A 15,961-nucleotide genomic window follows, 5' to 3' on the forward strand; every position below is an offset into this window, starting at 1 on the left:
TTAGCCTTGGGCGTTTGGGGTGTGGTACACCGCCAACGTAACATCACCGCCCAGAGAAGAGCTGACCCGGGCACACAACGAACAGTGTTTTCACAAAGGGAAAAATGTTTCCTGGGAGGCGATATACTTTGAGTGAAAAAAACCCACCTTGAGCAAGGACAGTCAAGACCAAACTTACTGCTCTCAGGTTCTCCCTGAGCATGAGGGAAAGGTTCTGTGCTTGTGTTCTAGCAGGGGGTCATCATAGCAGTCAAAATACACCCCAAACACAGAAGGAATGGGAGACTTTAACATATTTAATATATATTTAATACATACACACAAGCACTTAAATTAAACATATTATAGTTAATACGGTCACCTATGTTCATTAACCATAAAAGCAGTAGTATTTGTTCTGGATAGTGTGTGGCTGGCTGTGCTAACTGGGAATATAATTGAAGGTTTATTGAGCTCTATTACTCAAAGCTTCTTGTCAGAGTAAAGAAACCCAGATCTCTCTCTCTAGCCACTTCTTTCTTTCAGCTCTTCCAGGGGGATTAGATTAGATTAGATTAGATTCAACTTTGTTGTCACTACACATGTACAAGTACAAGGCAACGAACTATACTTTAGCATCTAACCAGAGCGCAGTAAGTGCTGAATGTACATATATAAAATATATATATTATAACATACTAAATATAGTTTGGCGAGAAAGACATGATGTGCAGATGGAGTAGAAAATGCTATAATGCATGATATACAATGGATATATAAATACTATAAACATGATATACAGATAACTAATTTACAGGTTGGGTTACCAAAGGAGGGTTGGATATGTTTACATTAATTGAATGTGCAGAATATGTGTAACCCAATATAATATACAATTATGTACAGTGTGAAAATAGTATACAGAGAATGTAGTGCAGTCTATGACCAGATTACGGATGAGTGTGTGTTATCGGTGGACAGAATTCAGTAAGGAGACAGCTCTGGGGAAGAAGCTGTTCGTCAGTCTACTTGTCCTGGTCCGGAGGCTCCTAGAGCGCCTGCCAGAAGGCAAGATGACAAACAAACTATGAGCAGGGTGTGAGGAATCTTTAAGAATGCTGCAGGCTCAAAGACAGCGTTTCTTCCGTACGTCCTCAACTGATGGAAGTGAGGTCCCTGTAATTTTTCTGGGTCGTATTCACCACTCTCTGTAGTGACTTACGGTCAGCAACTCTGCAGTTCCCAAACCAGACTGTGATACAGCTGGACAGGATACTCTCAATCACACAGCGATAGAAGTTCACCAGAATGGCTAGAGACAGATGTTGTTTCTTTAGCATCCTCAGAAAAAAGAGGCGCTGGTGAGCCTTCTTGACCAGCCTGGAAGTGTTGGAGGTCCAGGAAAGATCCTCCGATATGTGTGTTCCCAAGAACTTGAAGCTGGTGACCTGTTCAACAGCCATCCCGCTGATAGAGTCGTGCATGCTACCTTTCTCCCTCCTGAAATCTATGATGATTTCCTTCGTTTTGTTGGTGTTAAGAAGCAGGTTATTGTCAGCACACCATGTGACTAGATGTTCTACATCCTCTCTGTAGGCTGTCTCATCATTGTTGCTGATGAGGCCAATCACTGTTGTGTTGTCAGCGAACTTGTTCATAGAGTTTGAAACATGAACAGTCTTGCAGTCATGAGTGAAGAGGGAGTAGAGAAATGGGCTTAGTACACAGCCCTGGGGCACGCCAGTGTTGAGTGTGATGGTGGAGGAGTAGGTATGGCCTGACCTAACATGCTGAGGCCTGTTGGTCAAGAAACTTTTAATCCAATAATAGAGAGAGGAGTCAATGCCCAGATCTCCAAGTTTAGTGACTAACTAGGCTGGGATTATCGTGTTAAATGCTGAGCTAAAATCAACAAACAACATTCTAGCGTATGTGTTGTTATTATCCAGATGTGAGACCACAGTATGTAGTGCAATGGAAACGGCATCCTCTGTGCTTCTATTATTGCGGTATGCAAACTGATGTGAGTCCAGTGTAGGTGGAAGACAGACCTTTGGTTGAGCCAGGACCAGTCAGTAAAAGCACTTCATAATGATGGGTGTAAGTGCTACAGGGCAATAGTCATTCAGACATGTTGGGTTGGAGTGTTTTGGTACAGGTATGATGGATGTGGTTTTGAAGCAAGTTGGAACAGCTGCCTGGGCGAGAGACATATTGAAGATGTCCGTAAAAACTCCAGTGAGCTGCTTCGAACATGCTTTCAGCACACGTACGGGAACGCCATCTGGGCCAGCAGCCTTGTCTGCGTTAATCCTGCTCAGTGCATAGTACAAACCGGATTCCAGAAATGTTGGGACACTAAACAAATTGTGAATAAAAACTGAATGCAATGATGTGGAGATGGCAAATGTCAATATTTTATTCGTAATAGAACATAGATGACAGATCAAAGGTTTAATCTGAGTAAATGTAACATTTTAAAGGAAAAATATGTGGATTCAAAATTTCACAGTGTCAACAAATCCCAAAAAAGTTGGGACAAGTAGCAATAAGTGGCTGGAAAAAGGAAATTGAGCATATAACGAACAGCTGGAAGATCAATTAACACTAATTAAGTCAATTGACAACATGATTGGGTATAAAAAGAGCTTCACAGAGTGTCAGTGTCTCTCTGAAGCCAAGATGGTAAGAGGATCACCAATTCCACCATTGTTGCGCAGAAAGATAGTGCAGCGATACGAGAATGGTGTTACCCAGCGTAAAATAGCAAAGACTTTTAAGTTATCATCATCAACCGTGCATAACATCATTAAAAGATTCAGAGAATCTGGAACAATTGCTGTGCGTAAGGGTCAAGGCCGTAAAACTCTACTGGAGGCTCGTGATCTCCGGGCCCTTAAACGTCACTGCACCTCAAACAGGAAATCCACTGTCAAGGAAATAATAGAATGAGCTCAGGAATACTTCCAGAAAGCATTGTCAGTGAACACAATCCACCGTGCCAGCCGCCGTCGCCAGCTGAAACTCTACAGTGCAAAGAGGAAGCCATTTCTAAGCAAGCTCCACAAGCTCAGACGTTTGCACTGGGCCAGGGGTCTTTTAAAATGGAGTGTGGCAAAATGGAAGACTATTCTGTGGTCAGATGGGTCACGATTTGAAGTTCTTTATGGAACACTGGGACGCCATGTCATCCGGACCAGAGAGGACAAGGATAACCCAAGTTATTATCAACGCTCCGTTCAGAAGCCTGCATCACTGACGGTGTGGGGTTGCATGAGTGCTTGTGGCATGGGCAGCTTGCATGTCTGGAAAGGCACCATTAATGCAGAGAAATATGTTCAGGTTCTAGAACAATATATGCTCCCATCTAGACGTCATCTGTTTCAGGGAAGACCCTGCATTTTTCAACAAGATAATGCCAGACCACATTCTGGAGCAATCACAACATCATGGCTATGTAGGAGAAGGATCCGGGGACTGAAATGGCAGCCTGCGGTCCAGATCTTTCACCTATAGAGAACATTTGGAGCATCATAAAGAGGAAGGTGCGACAAAGAAGGCCAAAGACGATTGAACAGTTAGAGGCCTGTATTAGACATGAATGGGAGAGCATTCCTATTTCTAAACTTGAGAAACTGGTCTCCTCTGTCCACAGACGTCTGTAGAGTGTTGTAAGAAAAAGGGGGGATGCCACACAGTGGTAAAAAATGGCCTTGTCCCAACTTTTTGGGGATTTGTTGACGCCATGAAATTTTGAAACAACATATTTTTCCCTTAAAATGATACATTCTCTCAGTTTAAACTTTTGATCTGTGATTTGTGTTCTATTCTGAATAAAATATTAGATGTTGGCATCTCCACATCATTGCATTCAGATTTTATTCACAATTTGTTTAGTGTCCCAACTTTTTGGAATCCGGTTTGTAGAAATGAAGGTTGTGGTTTTTTTTTTTTTTTTTTTCTTAAAGTAAACAATTTATGTGTTTTTTACAATGTCTTAGTAATTGAAGTAATTCAGAATAATCATATTTAGGTTTGTGTGTGTTACCAGCTGAGGTTCTTTAAGTATTTTCAGATTTTTCTATCACACAGGAATACCTCACAAGTACGATGGGCCATATACGAGCCTGGATTGGTCTGACCGACAGAGAGAAGGAGAGCTAGTGGAAGTGGGTGCACGGCTCAGCACTGACCACTGCGTCAGTAAATTAAAGTGACTGCATTAGCTTCCTTTGTCCAAGCATCCCACAAAACACATGCTTCCAACGTCTTCCATGTGCAATGACGTGATGTGGCTGGTGTCCCTCCTCCCTCCCTTGTAGCGTTCTATATGACTGTGTCCAGGCCTTCTCTCCTTTATACTCCTAAAAATCCTAAAAATCCTAGTGTAACTCCTGGATTTGTTCCCTTAGTTTTTCTAATCAAAGTAGTTCTGTAATTACATTCAAATGTTTACCTTTCCATCTGAATAAGAAAATGTATTGCACTTTTACGGAACTCGAACAGTGCTTAAGACCACTGCTGTAGCTCTGAGGGAAAACTTACACTGTTCCTACAGTGAACAACAATGAGCCTGTACAGTGCCTTGTTTCTGAGAGTGTAGTGTGCTTTAATTCAGTCATGTGTTCATTCATTCATCTACTGTAACCACTTCATCCAAATCTGGGTCTGTGATTAACACTTGTTTTAATGTGTTAGTCTTTGTTTCAGTGCAGGGCACTTGCTCTGTTTTTCTGGGTCAGAATTTACTTCAATGCCACACCATTCAACAACTCAGTTAATGCTGCTGAGACATTCTATGAAATGGGGGCCATTTCTACTTCACAATTTTCAAAATTTACATCAAGAATAAATGTATTTATTTTAAAATTTATGATTTTTATCCATGACATGATCAAGAAACATTTTTCACACCTGAGGCATAAAATATTTTACTTTTTTTTCCAGACATGAGAGGCATTCTTGCATCACAGACATTATGTACAACACTGGAGTAGTGATACATGTGATACCTGTTTTAAATCTAATGTTTTCCTACTGCTATAATGTCCTTTCTTTGGAGACAATCAATAGGAAGTATGTGATTTAATACTTTGTTTTAATTTTACTCTTCATTCAGAAGAATTCAACAGGTCAATGGCCTCAACACTTCAACACATCAATTTCTTTCAGATTTTGAAATAAACTTATTTCTCTATAGTCCACAAATCAATAATGTTTTTTTTTTTATTAAAAGAGCATGTCATTCTCACTGCACCCAATAATAATAATGAAATGTGAGGAATTGTTCTAAAAGGCAAACATTCCCCTTTAGACATTTAATGTGATTGAGAATGTCCTGAAAAATTATTTCCCAAAAAACATTGACATCCCCAGAATCTTCAAGAACATCATGGCAGTGACTGGGAGAGGCGCTTTCATACGTCCATCTGGATTTCTCACAGGCTTTGGTTCTTGAATGATTTCATGCACTTTATCAAAGATGTACCACAAGATGTCATCTTTTGCAGGTCAGAAGAACCAGCGGGCAGCAGCACGGTGCATTTTACTTGGGCATATGCTTCATCTGTATTCGGAATGGTCCCTGGATAAAGGTCATTGTCATATTTAAGCACACACCACTTCCCAATGAGATCTTCACTTCCCCAAGCAATTTCCATCTGCACATTTTGGTGTTGAAAGAGAAGTGCTGTGTGGTGAAACACTGACATCTAGTGTTCATCAGAGGGCCCCTGGGACATGGTCCATTGCTCAAAAATGTAGAACACATACCTGTGGATATGGGGCTTCAGATTATCCAGCACGGGTTCCCATATCGCTGGGGGACTTTTGTGTTCAGAGGGTGAGCAGATGGGATTTTATTCACCACCCATGTACAAGACACCAGTGTGCAGAGTAACTTGGTGCCAAGAGCCAAGTGGAAAACTTGAATCTCTGTGCTGTTTTTGCATGTGCGGTGTTCAGAGAAGTCAGTGTGAATCACTGTCTCCTTTTGACAGGTTTTTTTCCCCACTCCTGACAGTTCAAGTACTGTTGATTAATTTTGAACACACACCTTCTGAATTTATGTAAAAGAGTATGGAATATCTCCTCAAGGTTGTCTAGTGTGTCCTGTATTGTTTTCTTCACTGTAGCACTGAGAGTAGTAGGACCCTCCCTCACATCTTCCCTTTCTTTCTCTGCTGTGACCCACTGAGTGACTCTGAATTGAATCTGAACTAAAAGCAATAATTCAGTACAAGAAAAGTGCACACACCAATAACTAAGGACTGTTTTATCACACAACTGGTTTATTAACTGTAATATCAAATAATGAATATTGATTATACATTCATTTAATGAAATGGATTACAGCGATACATGAGGGAGCAGGGAGATTAATATATGAGGGAATTTCTCTTTGATAATTACCCTAAACTCTAGAAAGGCTATGTTTATCCAGCAATGCATTCAGCACCAATCTCCTGAGCAATGAAAGAAATGAAACCATGTGACTGTATGTGTCCATATAGAAGAGTGGATATGGCTTGCAGAACATCACTGACACACAGGGCTTTCTGGTGCTTCTCATAGACACGGGCCTCGTAGCAGTGCAGTGTTCCTCTTCTGCCATGGGGCTTTGGTCAGAGACACAGCCTTGGACACATCGACCAATCCGTCTGAGCAGGTGGCATTCTGAGGGGCATCTGGGATTCTCCTTCGTCACTGATCAGCTTCCTTTTGAGTGCCACGGGCATGTTCGTCTGTCCTGGGCCGCAGACTGGGGCCTGATGCAGCTCGTTACACAGTTCAGGACTCAGAGGTCAGAGGTCTCCGTCGTGCTCTGTTTGTGGCAGTGAGCTTTGCTGGATTTAAACTATAGCTTTCTAATATTAATAGAAATAAAGATCTCTCTTAGCTGAGCTTCCTGACTGGAAACAGATTCACCTTTGGGTAAATCAAAATTTCCCCTTCATTCCACCCATCTTCTTTCCTTCTCTCTGTACATTTTCCTTCTCTTTTCTGGGTTGGTTCTGTCTGAAATCTACTACTGACTGCCTGAAGTTTCTGTGCCGCTAGTTTTTAACCAGGTTTCAGGAATCCTGCCTTGAAGGCCTGATTGATGCTCAGGGATTGAGGATTGAAACATCTCTTGCCTCAGATTGGATGTTCTTTCAGACTAGAACCTCCCTTAATAGTGACATCACATACTATTTACGGCACTTGACAAGACAAAGACTTAAGGAAGATTCCTGTTGAATGAATTTCTAAGAATTCAGAACCATGCTTTTGCATTATAAAAGATTAGATGTTAACACAGAGTGATATCATTCAGACAAAACCGTGTTAAACCACAATTCTTAACCAAATTACACACACATAGAATGTGAAGAACTTGGTGGCTCCATACAAAAGGTCGTTTTAAACACGATTATAATTCCATTTTTGATTTAACTGGAATTAAATCTTCAATTTAAAAAAATAAGCTTTTATTCTCCCATAGAATCACTGATCACCTCCTGCTCCCTCACACACTTTTATCACTAATATTTTACCTTCACATCACTATAACTCATCATCTCTTCAGTTCATTCAAATGTCTGTGTTGTGTGTTGTGCACTCCAGTGTTGAACTGAGGAGGATGGGTTCCTTGTTATGAGTCTTGGTTCCTTCCATGGTTTGTGGAAATAGGCCCCGGTTTTAGACCCAAGACATTCTTGAAATAATTATTTATATGCTAATAATAGGGAGCTGATATAGACACAGGTTTGGGCTCATTGTGCCCACACATTACAGCCATAATACAATATTATGCCAATCAAGTAGTCAACAATCCAGGACCTGAGGGGGGCATCTACTTGCATCGCTCTCCGCTTATCACCCAGAAGAGCAGACTGAATGGTGTTGAATGGACTGGAGAAGTCAAAAATCCTGACCTTCACAGTGCTGGCTGGTTTGTCCAGGTGAGTGTAGACTCTGTTGAGCAGGTAGATGATGGCATCCTTAACTCCCCGGCAGGGCCGGTAGGCAAACTGGAGAGGGTCCAGAAATAGCTGGACCATGGGCCTGAGCTGATCCAGGACGAGCCTCTCCTTGGTCTTCATCACATGGGACATCAGCCTGCAGTCCTTGACGTCAATGGGTCACGGTGTCTTCTGGAACAGAAACAATGCAGGACGTCTTCCACATAACAGGGACCCTCTGTAGACTCAGGCTTATGTTGACAACATAAGTGCAGTACTTCACAAAGCTGTGTGGCACAGGCTTTAAGCACCCTGGGGCGGACACCATCAGGGCTTGCAGCCTTGTTTGTGTGGAGCCTCTTCAGTGGTCTTCTCACCTGGTCAGCAGTGAGACTCACTGTAGAGATGACCGGTGGTGGAGGTGTGAGGTGGGTTATTAGGAGGGGGGAGGGAGGGGGAGTGGAGTGGGCTGCTGAGGACTGGCAGCAGAGGAGTCAGGATGGGGGAGGTCAGAGGGTGCAGTATCAAATCTGTTAAAGAACAGATTTATCTCATTAGCCCTGTCCATGCTGCCCTCTACTCCTCTGTTGTTGCTGGACCTGAACCCGGTGATGGTCCTCATTCCATTCCAGACCTCCCTCACATTGTTCTGCTGGAGGTTCCACTGCAGCTTCCTCTTATATTTGTTCTTAGCCTCCCTGATATTTGTCTTCAGTTCCCTCTGGATCATTCTCAAGTCCTCCCTGTCTCCAACTCTGAAGGCCCTCTTCTTGTTGTTAAGGAGAGCTTTAATATCTTTTTTTTTTACCCATGGCTTGTTGTTTGGGTAACATTTAACAGTCCTGGTTGGGAGTTTGGAGTCCACAAAGAAGTTGATGTCATCTGTAATGTACACTGTGAGCCTGTCGATGTCCTCTCCATGTGGCTCATAGAGTGCCGGCCAGTCTGTAGAAGGAGCCCTGCAGTGCCTCGTAAGTCTCCTCAGACCATGTAGTCACAGGATGATAAGATCATTTCACATATGCAAAGGAACCCATGACTCATCAGACTGAGACCACAACACAGACCCATAAATCCCAGCTGTGAATATGGATTTGTGCTCCTAAAAACATAGTCCCACCCTGTGGGAGGCAACACTATCTAACACCATCTTTTTAGACTTTTTTAGTGTCAGTTGAGCAATCTGCAGTGATTTCCTATCACCAGCAGCAGTACAAGCAGATAAGCAGCACCAGCAGAGTCACTTCTGGAGTTATCAGAGTTATTAGAACAGAATGGAGATAACGGAGGATGTTTATGAAAATTCAAATATTTTTCTAGAACAAAGATCAGGATCCAAATGCAGGGACCCTGTGAATGAGGATCAGATGACCAGAGGAAACCAACGGAACCTCAGTTCAGTAAATCCTCAGGACAAAGGTGAGGTTAAGGCTCTACTGCATTTTTATAATTGTGCTAAATCATTTTTGGAAATAAAAAATAAAATAAAATGAAACATTTCCCAGCATTTATTCTAGAACACTGGTTCTCAAGCTGTGGTAACTGTTCCACTGGTGGAATGTGAAGCAGCAAGAGGTGATACGCCTCTTTAATAAAATCTGTTTGTGTTAAAAAAAATAAAACATGGGCTATGAATAAATGGTAGTTCAGTCTGTGAGTGAAGGGCTGGGGCAGTTCAACCATTTATTACTGAACATAAGAAAAGGCTAGAGACAGATGTGAGTGATTTGATGTTTATTACAAAAAGGGCAAAGTGGAAACGAGAAAAACAAATCGAGACACAAACAGTGAAATATTCCTGAGCCCAGAAGAACTACTTCTACAGGAACATTTTTTTTAAATGTGAGTTTGAATAACCTTTTAAATGTTTAATACAACACTAGATCTTAAGGTTCTTTTCCCATTCAAACACATCAGCAAAAACTGTCCTTAATAGAAACAGAAGAGGTTCTTCTATGGCATCGTTCATAGGACATTTTGTAGCACCTTTATTTTTAAGAGTGTAAAATAGAGGGAACCCTTAACTGAAGTAAATCAGTGTGGCCGATCTTCACCCACTGTTTAACAGCACTGTGCCTCCTTCACCTACTGATACCAGCACCGAGGGCCACTGTGACCTGCTCCAAGCGCCGCACTGTTTTCACCTATAGTCTGTTAAAGCACATATTAAACTGCCCTCTCTTCTTGTTTTTATTTCTCTCTCAGTGCTTATTTCCCCAAAACTGTATGTGATCTCATGAATGTATAATTGCAGTTCAGGCCTGTAGTTATTAGTATTCTCATCATTCTTAGTAATTATTTTAGAACAACTTTGTGTAATGAAATTTACAAATATTCAAGCAAAACATTCATAGGATTCACAGGTGGTACTTGGTCTGAAAAGTTTGAGAACCACTGTTTTAGAATATTACACGTGACATTCATCTTTTCAATTTAGAATATAAAGATTAATTAACTCACTGAAATGTATCACATATTTACAGTGAATTTCTGTTCTAGAGTGTAGACGGAGCAGACTGTACAGACTGGCTGTGGTGGGTCTGGGGCTGCTGTGCGTTCTCCTGCTGATAGCAATCACAGTGCTGTGGATCAAGTTTAACAACCTGAATTTACAGAGAGACCAACTACAGACCAGTAACACCAACCTGATGAAGGAGAGAGACCAGCTACAGACCAGTAACACCAACCTGATGATGAAGAGAGACCAGCTACAGACCAGTAACACCAACCTGATGAAGGAGAGAGACCAGCTACAGACCAGTAACACCAACCTGATGAAGGAGAGAGACCAGTTAAAGAGCAGTGTGTTCACAAACCTTGGTGAGGAAATATCCTTAGATTTAAAATGTTTGACTCCTTAAATAACTGATTTCTGGATGTGGAGCTACATTCAAATGCATTTCAAACTAAAACCAAATCTTTTTTCTGAATGTTACCAGCAATTAAATCAAATCAGGTTAATTGTCACATCACATTAACCCAGGTGTAAAGGTGAAACGCTTAGCTGTGCAGTCCCTTCCAGTATTAAATACACAAGAGTTACAAATTAAATATAAACACATAATTTACACTATACCTACAATATACAATCATCATTTCAGCAATAAAACTGTGTATTAATGTAAACTATGAAATGTGTAGATGTGTGCTGTAATTACAGGCATCAGATAAGACTGAATTACACACGCAGTGTTAAAAACTTGAGCAGTGAGAACAAGTTTTGGTGGTGTCAGTGTTTCAGTTCCTGTAACGTAAGGTAAAGTGCTGTGTACAGAGCTGTTTTTGTTCATGTGGTTGTTGCCAGTGATGGACAATGAACTTTTACACTTTGCTAAAAGCTTGTCAGCAGCCAGTGTTGGCTAATACATGCCCTACAATGTAAATGGTAACATATTCTGTTAGATTTCTCAGAGAACAGTGTTCTGAATACTTTGGAATTCATCAGTATTTTCTAAAGCTTTAAAACAGTGTGAATGTGGTGATCACACCCTGATTATTTAAGAAGAATATTCTGTTGTGTTCTTCCACTGTAGCTTCTTTCTGAATGTAGTAGTTTTCCTGAATGTAAACATTTTCTATAAAGCAGTAAAGACTGAGAGTATGGAAACACAGAAGATGTACAAAGATTTGTCTGGTTTAAAAGAAACGAATCCACAGATGTTGGAAATGAAAATATTACCACACCATTTACAGAAAAGTTGGGACTCTGAGCTAAATGTAAATATAAACAGAATGTGTGGAGGTGTGAATCATTTAAACCATATATTTAATTAAACTATAACTGGTACAGATTGATAATGCTACAATAAAGAGGTTAATTGGTCAAATATAAGTGACATTCCTGGGTTTAAAAGAGCGTCTGAGAGAGTCTGAGTCTTTCAGAAATAAAGCTGTGGAGGGCTTCACTGTGCTGTGAAAGACTGTGGACAAACAAGTGAAATTATTCTACAATAACGTTTCTCAACTTTAAATAGTAACTGTCTTGGGGAACTCCTCATCTACAGAAGATAATATCATCAAAACCTTCAGAGAATCTCTCTGTGTAGCTGGTATTTTACAGAAGGGCACACAGTTCAGGACACAACACACAGCTACACCACACACTGGAAGATTCAGTGATTCAGGGGTTGTGTATTTTATTTCTGAACACAAGGCATTATTATTGTACGTACACACACACACACACACACACACACACACACACAAAAGACCCAAAAAGGGAACCATACCCATTACTCTAATGTCTTACACTAACTACTTCACACATTGCCAAAAACACACGTTAGTAGGTGGATTGGAGACTCAAAAGTGTCAATAGGTGTGAGTGAATGTCTCCCTGTGAAGCACTGGTGCCCACTCCAGGGTGTGTTCAAGGTTGTGCCCAGTGATACTGGATAGGCTCCGGACCCACCGCCGCCCTGAACTGGATAAGGGTTACAGACAATGAATGAATGTTATTATAGCGACATATGCAAGGGCCAAGGCCCAAAACCAGTATCTGGCTGTGGTCTTTGGGCCCTCAGACGGCACTGAATTAAACACAGGAAGGATTCTGTAGTGGAATCACAGCATGGGCTCAGAAACACTTCATAAATCCACTCTGTAAACACAATTGTGTTCAAATAAAAAAAAAAAAACTAAAAAAAAAAAAAAAAGCAGTTACTAAACAGATATAAACATGACCCAGAAACACCTCCTTCTCTGGGCCTGAGCTCATTTAACACTGTAACAGAGCCCTGAGCTCATTTAACACTGTAACAGAGCCCTGAGCTCATTTAACACTGTAACAGAGCCCTGAGCTCATTTAACACTGTAACAGAGCCCTGAGCTCATTTAACACTGTAACAGAGCCCCGAGCTCATTGAACACTGTAACAGAGCCCTGAGCTCATTTAACACTGTAACAGAGCCCTGAGCTCATTTAACACTGTAACAGAGCTCTGAGCTCATTTAACACTGTAACAGAGCCCTGAGCTCATTTAACACAGTAACAGAGCCCTGAGCTCATTTAACACTGTAACAGAGCCCTGAGCTCATTTAACACTGTAACAGAGCCCTGAGCTGTGGAGCAGCTGAAATCCTGTAACAGGCAAGAATCAGAAAAATTCACTTTCAAAACTACAGCCACTGGTCTCCTCAGTTCCCAAACGCTCACAGAGTGGAAACTGTTACTGGCAGTGATTCAGAATGAGAAAATATTTTTCTAAACACAAACTTTCTCAGTTTGAATATTTACAATGTTGTCTTTGTACTGTTTTAAATTTAATGTAGGTTTATATTATTTGCACATCATTGCATTTTGTGTTTAATCACATTTTTCAGAATGTCCCAACATTTTTGGAACTCTCTAGAATTCCTGCACATACTTTCCTCCTAAAATGACCTGCTGCTGATATTTTGTCATATCATGACACATCTTTCTACACTCTACCTCACTCTATATTTCTCAGTACTGTGCACTGGTTAATGGTCAGAACCACACGGTCTGTCCTATGTGTATTTGTCTGTGCTCATGATCTGTGCTGCATCGTGGTCCTGGAGGAACATCATCTGGTTTCAGTCTGTACTCGTTCATAGCTGAAATGATAAAAAAAACCTCTTGAACTTCGTGTGTGTTTGTGTGTTCACAGAAAGGCAGAGTTGGGTGTTTTTTGACACCTCTGCATACTACATCTCTACTGACATGAAGACCTGGAATGAGAGCAGGGACGACTGTGAAGACAATGGAGGAGATCTGGTCATCATAAACAGCAAAGAAGAACAGGTGTGTGAGTGAGAGAGAGAGAGAGAGAGAGAGAAATATTAAGAGACAGAGACTGTTCTTTAAGCATTTTCACACTGACAGGAATACCTCACAAGAAAGGTGGGCAGTAAACAACCTTGGATTGGTCTGACTGACAGTGAGAGTGAGAACCAGTGGAAGTGGGTGGACGGCTCAGCACTGACCACTGCGTAAGTAAATTTAACCAACTGCATTAGCTCCATTTATCCAGTCATACACAGATTTAAGTAAAAAATAAAAACGAAATAAAACCAACAAAGAACAGACCTCATTCACTAAAAAACACCTGAATGTTTTGAATTGTTATGTAAATTTACCCAGTTACAGATTGTTGAAGGGTTTGCTGTTGTCAGACGGGAACAGAATGGAGACGCTTGTAGACTCGAGTACAATAAAATGGGTTTAATGAGATTATAGCAACAAACACCATCAAACTGTTCAAGGTCAAAATCCAAAAGAACAGAGCAAAGACAGGTGAAAGATCAAACAACAGAAAGAAATACAGTGTCCTACACAAGACAAGAGGAACAGTCCACAAACGGACAGAGGTCAAGATCAGAAACAACAGGATTAAAAAAAGAGAGACAAAATTCAGAGGCACATTATAGCACTTCCTCTCGCGTATTTTCACTGAAATGATCTGCTGAGGTGGTGTATAAATGATACTCTGCCATAAAACATTAGTCTTTCTCTATCTGTGTGATTGGGGAGTGTTACTCCACGTGACTCTGTTTACTCTGTGAAGAGGCTGAAAGAATAAACCTGACATTACAACAACACACACTCACCACACCTCTGCTACTGTGTTATTGTCTCGAGCGGACGAACTAAAGTGAGATATAGAAATGTTCACCTCAAATCAGCAGATTCCAACTTCTACAAGGTGCCATGGTGTAGTTGGAGTGTGAAGGCTGGTGTTCCTCCTCCCTCCTGTGTAGTGTTTTATTAATCCTCCACCTTCCATTACATTCTACCTGCTGTTTCATGGAACAAGATGTTTAGTTCAGGTCAGTTTTACGTTTACAGTTGTTTTCAAAGCTGGGTTCATCACAAAGTCATAGCCCTGATGGAGTGGTCAGAGAAATTCTCCTTCAGCAAAGCAGGCTCTACCCAGGCCTTCGCTCCTTCATCCCTCCTTCATCCTCACACTCTGTTCCAGGTCGTCCAACGCCTCCCTCCTCCTCCCTTAAATCTCTCCTCTTCATTCCTCTGTCTGCTGGCTCCAGCAATCTCTGACTTCTATAATGAACATTTAAAACATGTCACACAGCTCAAATAAGGACAGAGCAGACACTTGATAAATGTTTGGAGCAGGTCCCATATCGATCACATGAAACGATGAAGGTGTGGACTCCAGGTTTAGAGAGAAGCTGATGTAAAGAGGTGAGGGTTAAACACTGATGAGACACTAATTCATGTTCTGTGTGTTTCAGATACTGGGCTGAGGGAGAACCTAACAACTGGAATGGAATAGAAGAAGATTGTGTTCATATGGGCTTTAAGGAAAACAAAACCTGGAATGACTTGTCTTGTTCTTCCAAACGTCAGTGGATCTGTGAAAGAAGAGTGTTTCACTGATAAAATAAAATGTTTTTCAAAGCAGATCTACACAGCACCACAATAAGGATCCTCTATTGTTACAATGTCCAGAAGAAACATGTGTGGCCCCACAGAGAACCCTTTTCAAAGATGTGCAATATTAAACCAGTCAGTCACATATTGATCTGATGAACATTTTCAGGAGGTAAATGTTTGTAGAAAGTGCTCATGGTTCTAAATAGGACCTAAGTCTTTACTAAAGAACCCTCAAAGAGCCCCTTTATTAAGACTATAGTGTAGAGTTTAGATCTCAGTGTAGTGTGTGGAACAATGTACTGTATTTTCATGTATCAGAGCGTCACAGTGTAGCAGCAGGTAGTGTCTCTTTCACAGCTCCAGGGTCCTGGAGGTTGTGGGTTCAAGTCTCTGAGGAGTGTTGTGTGTTCTCCCTGTGTCTGCGTGGGTTTCCTCCGGGTGACTGTCTGTGAGGAGTGTTGTGTGTTCTCTCTGTGTCTGTGTGGGTTTCCTCCGGGTGACAGTCTGTGAGGAGTGTGGTGTGTTCTCTCTGTGTCTGCGTGGGTTTCCTCCGGGTGACTGTCTGTGAGGAGTGTGGTGTGTTCTCTCTGTGTCTGCGTGGGTTTCCTCCGGGTGACTGTCTCTGAGGAGTGTTGTGTGTTCTCCCTGTGTCTGCGTGGGTTTCCTCCGGGTGACAGTCTGTG

General features: G+C 41.4%; 1 protein-coding gene across 1 annotated transcript in view; it reads left to right on the forward strand.

Annotated features, from left to right (window-relative positions):
• LOC136709952 (C-type lectin domain family 4 member F-like) overlaps positions 1-15,758 on the forward strand; it is a 41,008-nt gene extending 25,250 nt beyond the window's left edge. Inside the window, exons 4-7 of the mRNA XM_066685557.1 lie at positions 10,517-10,742; positions 13,552-13,685; positions 13,767-13,873; positions 15,137-15,758. Coding sequence (XP_066541654.1) covers positions 10,517-10,742; positions 13,552-13,685; positions 13,767-13,873; positions 15,137-15,281 — 612 coding nt within the window. The 3' untranslated portion in view covers positions 15,282-15,758. The remainder of the gene's footprint in view (positions 1-10,516; positions 10,743-13,551; positions 13,686-13,766; positions 13,874-15,136) is intronic.
• The last annotated feature ends 203 nt before the right edge of the window (positions 15,759-15,961 follow it).

The sequence above is a fragment of the Hoplias malabaricus genome, chromosome 11 (genome assembly GCF_029633855.1).
Source record: "Hoplias malabaricus isolate fHopMal1 chromosome 11, fHopMal1.hap1, whole genome shotgun sequence".
Lineage (NCBI taxonomy): Eukaryota > Metazoa > Chordata > Actinopteri > Characiformes > Erythrinidae > Hoplias > Hoplias malabaricus.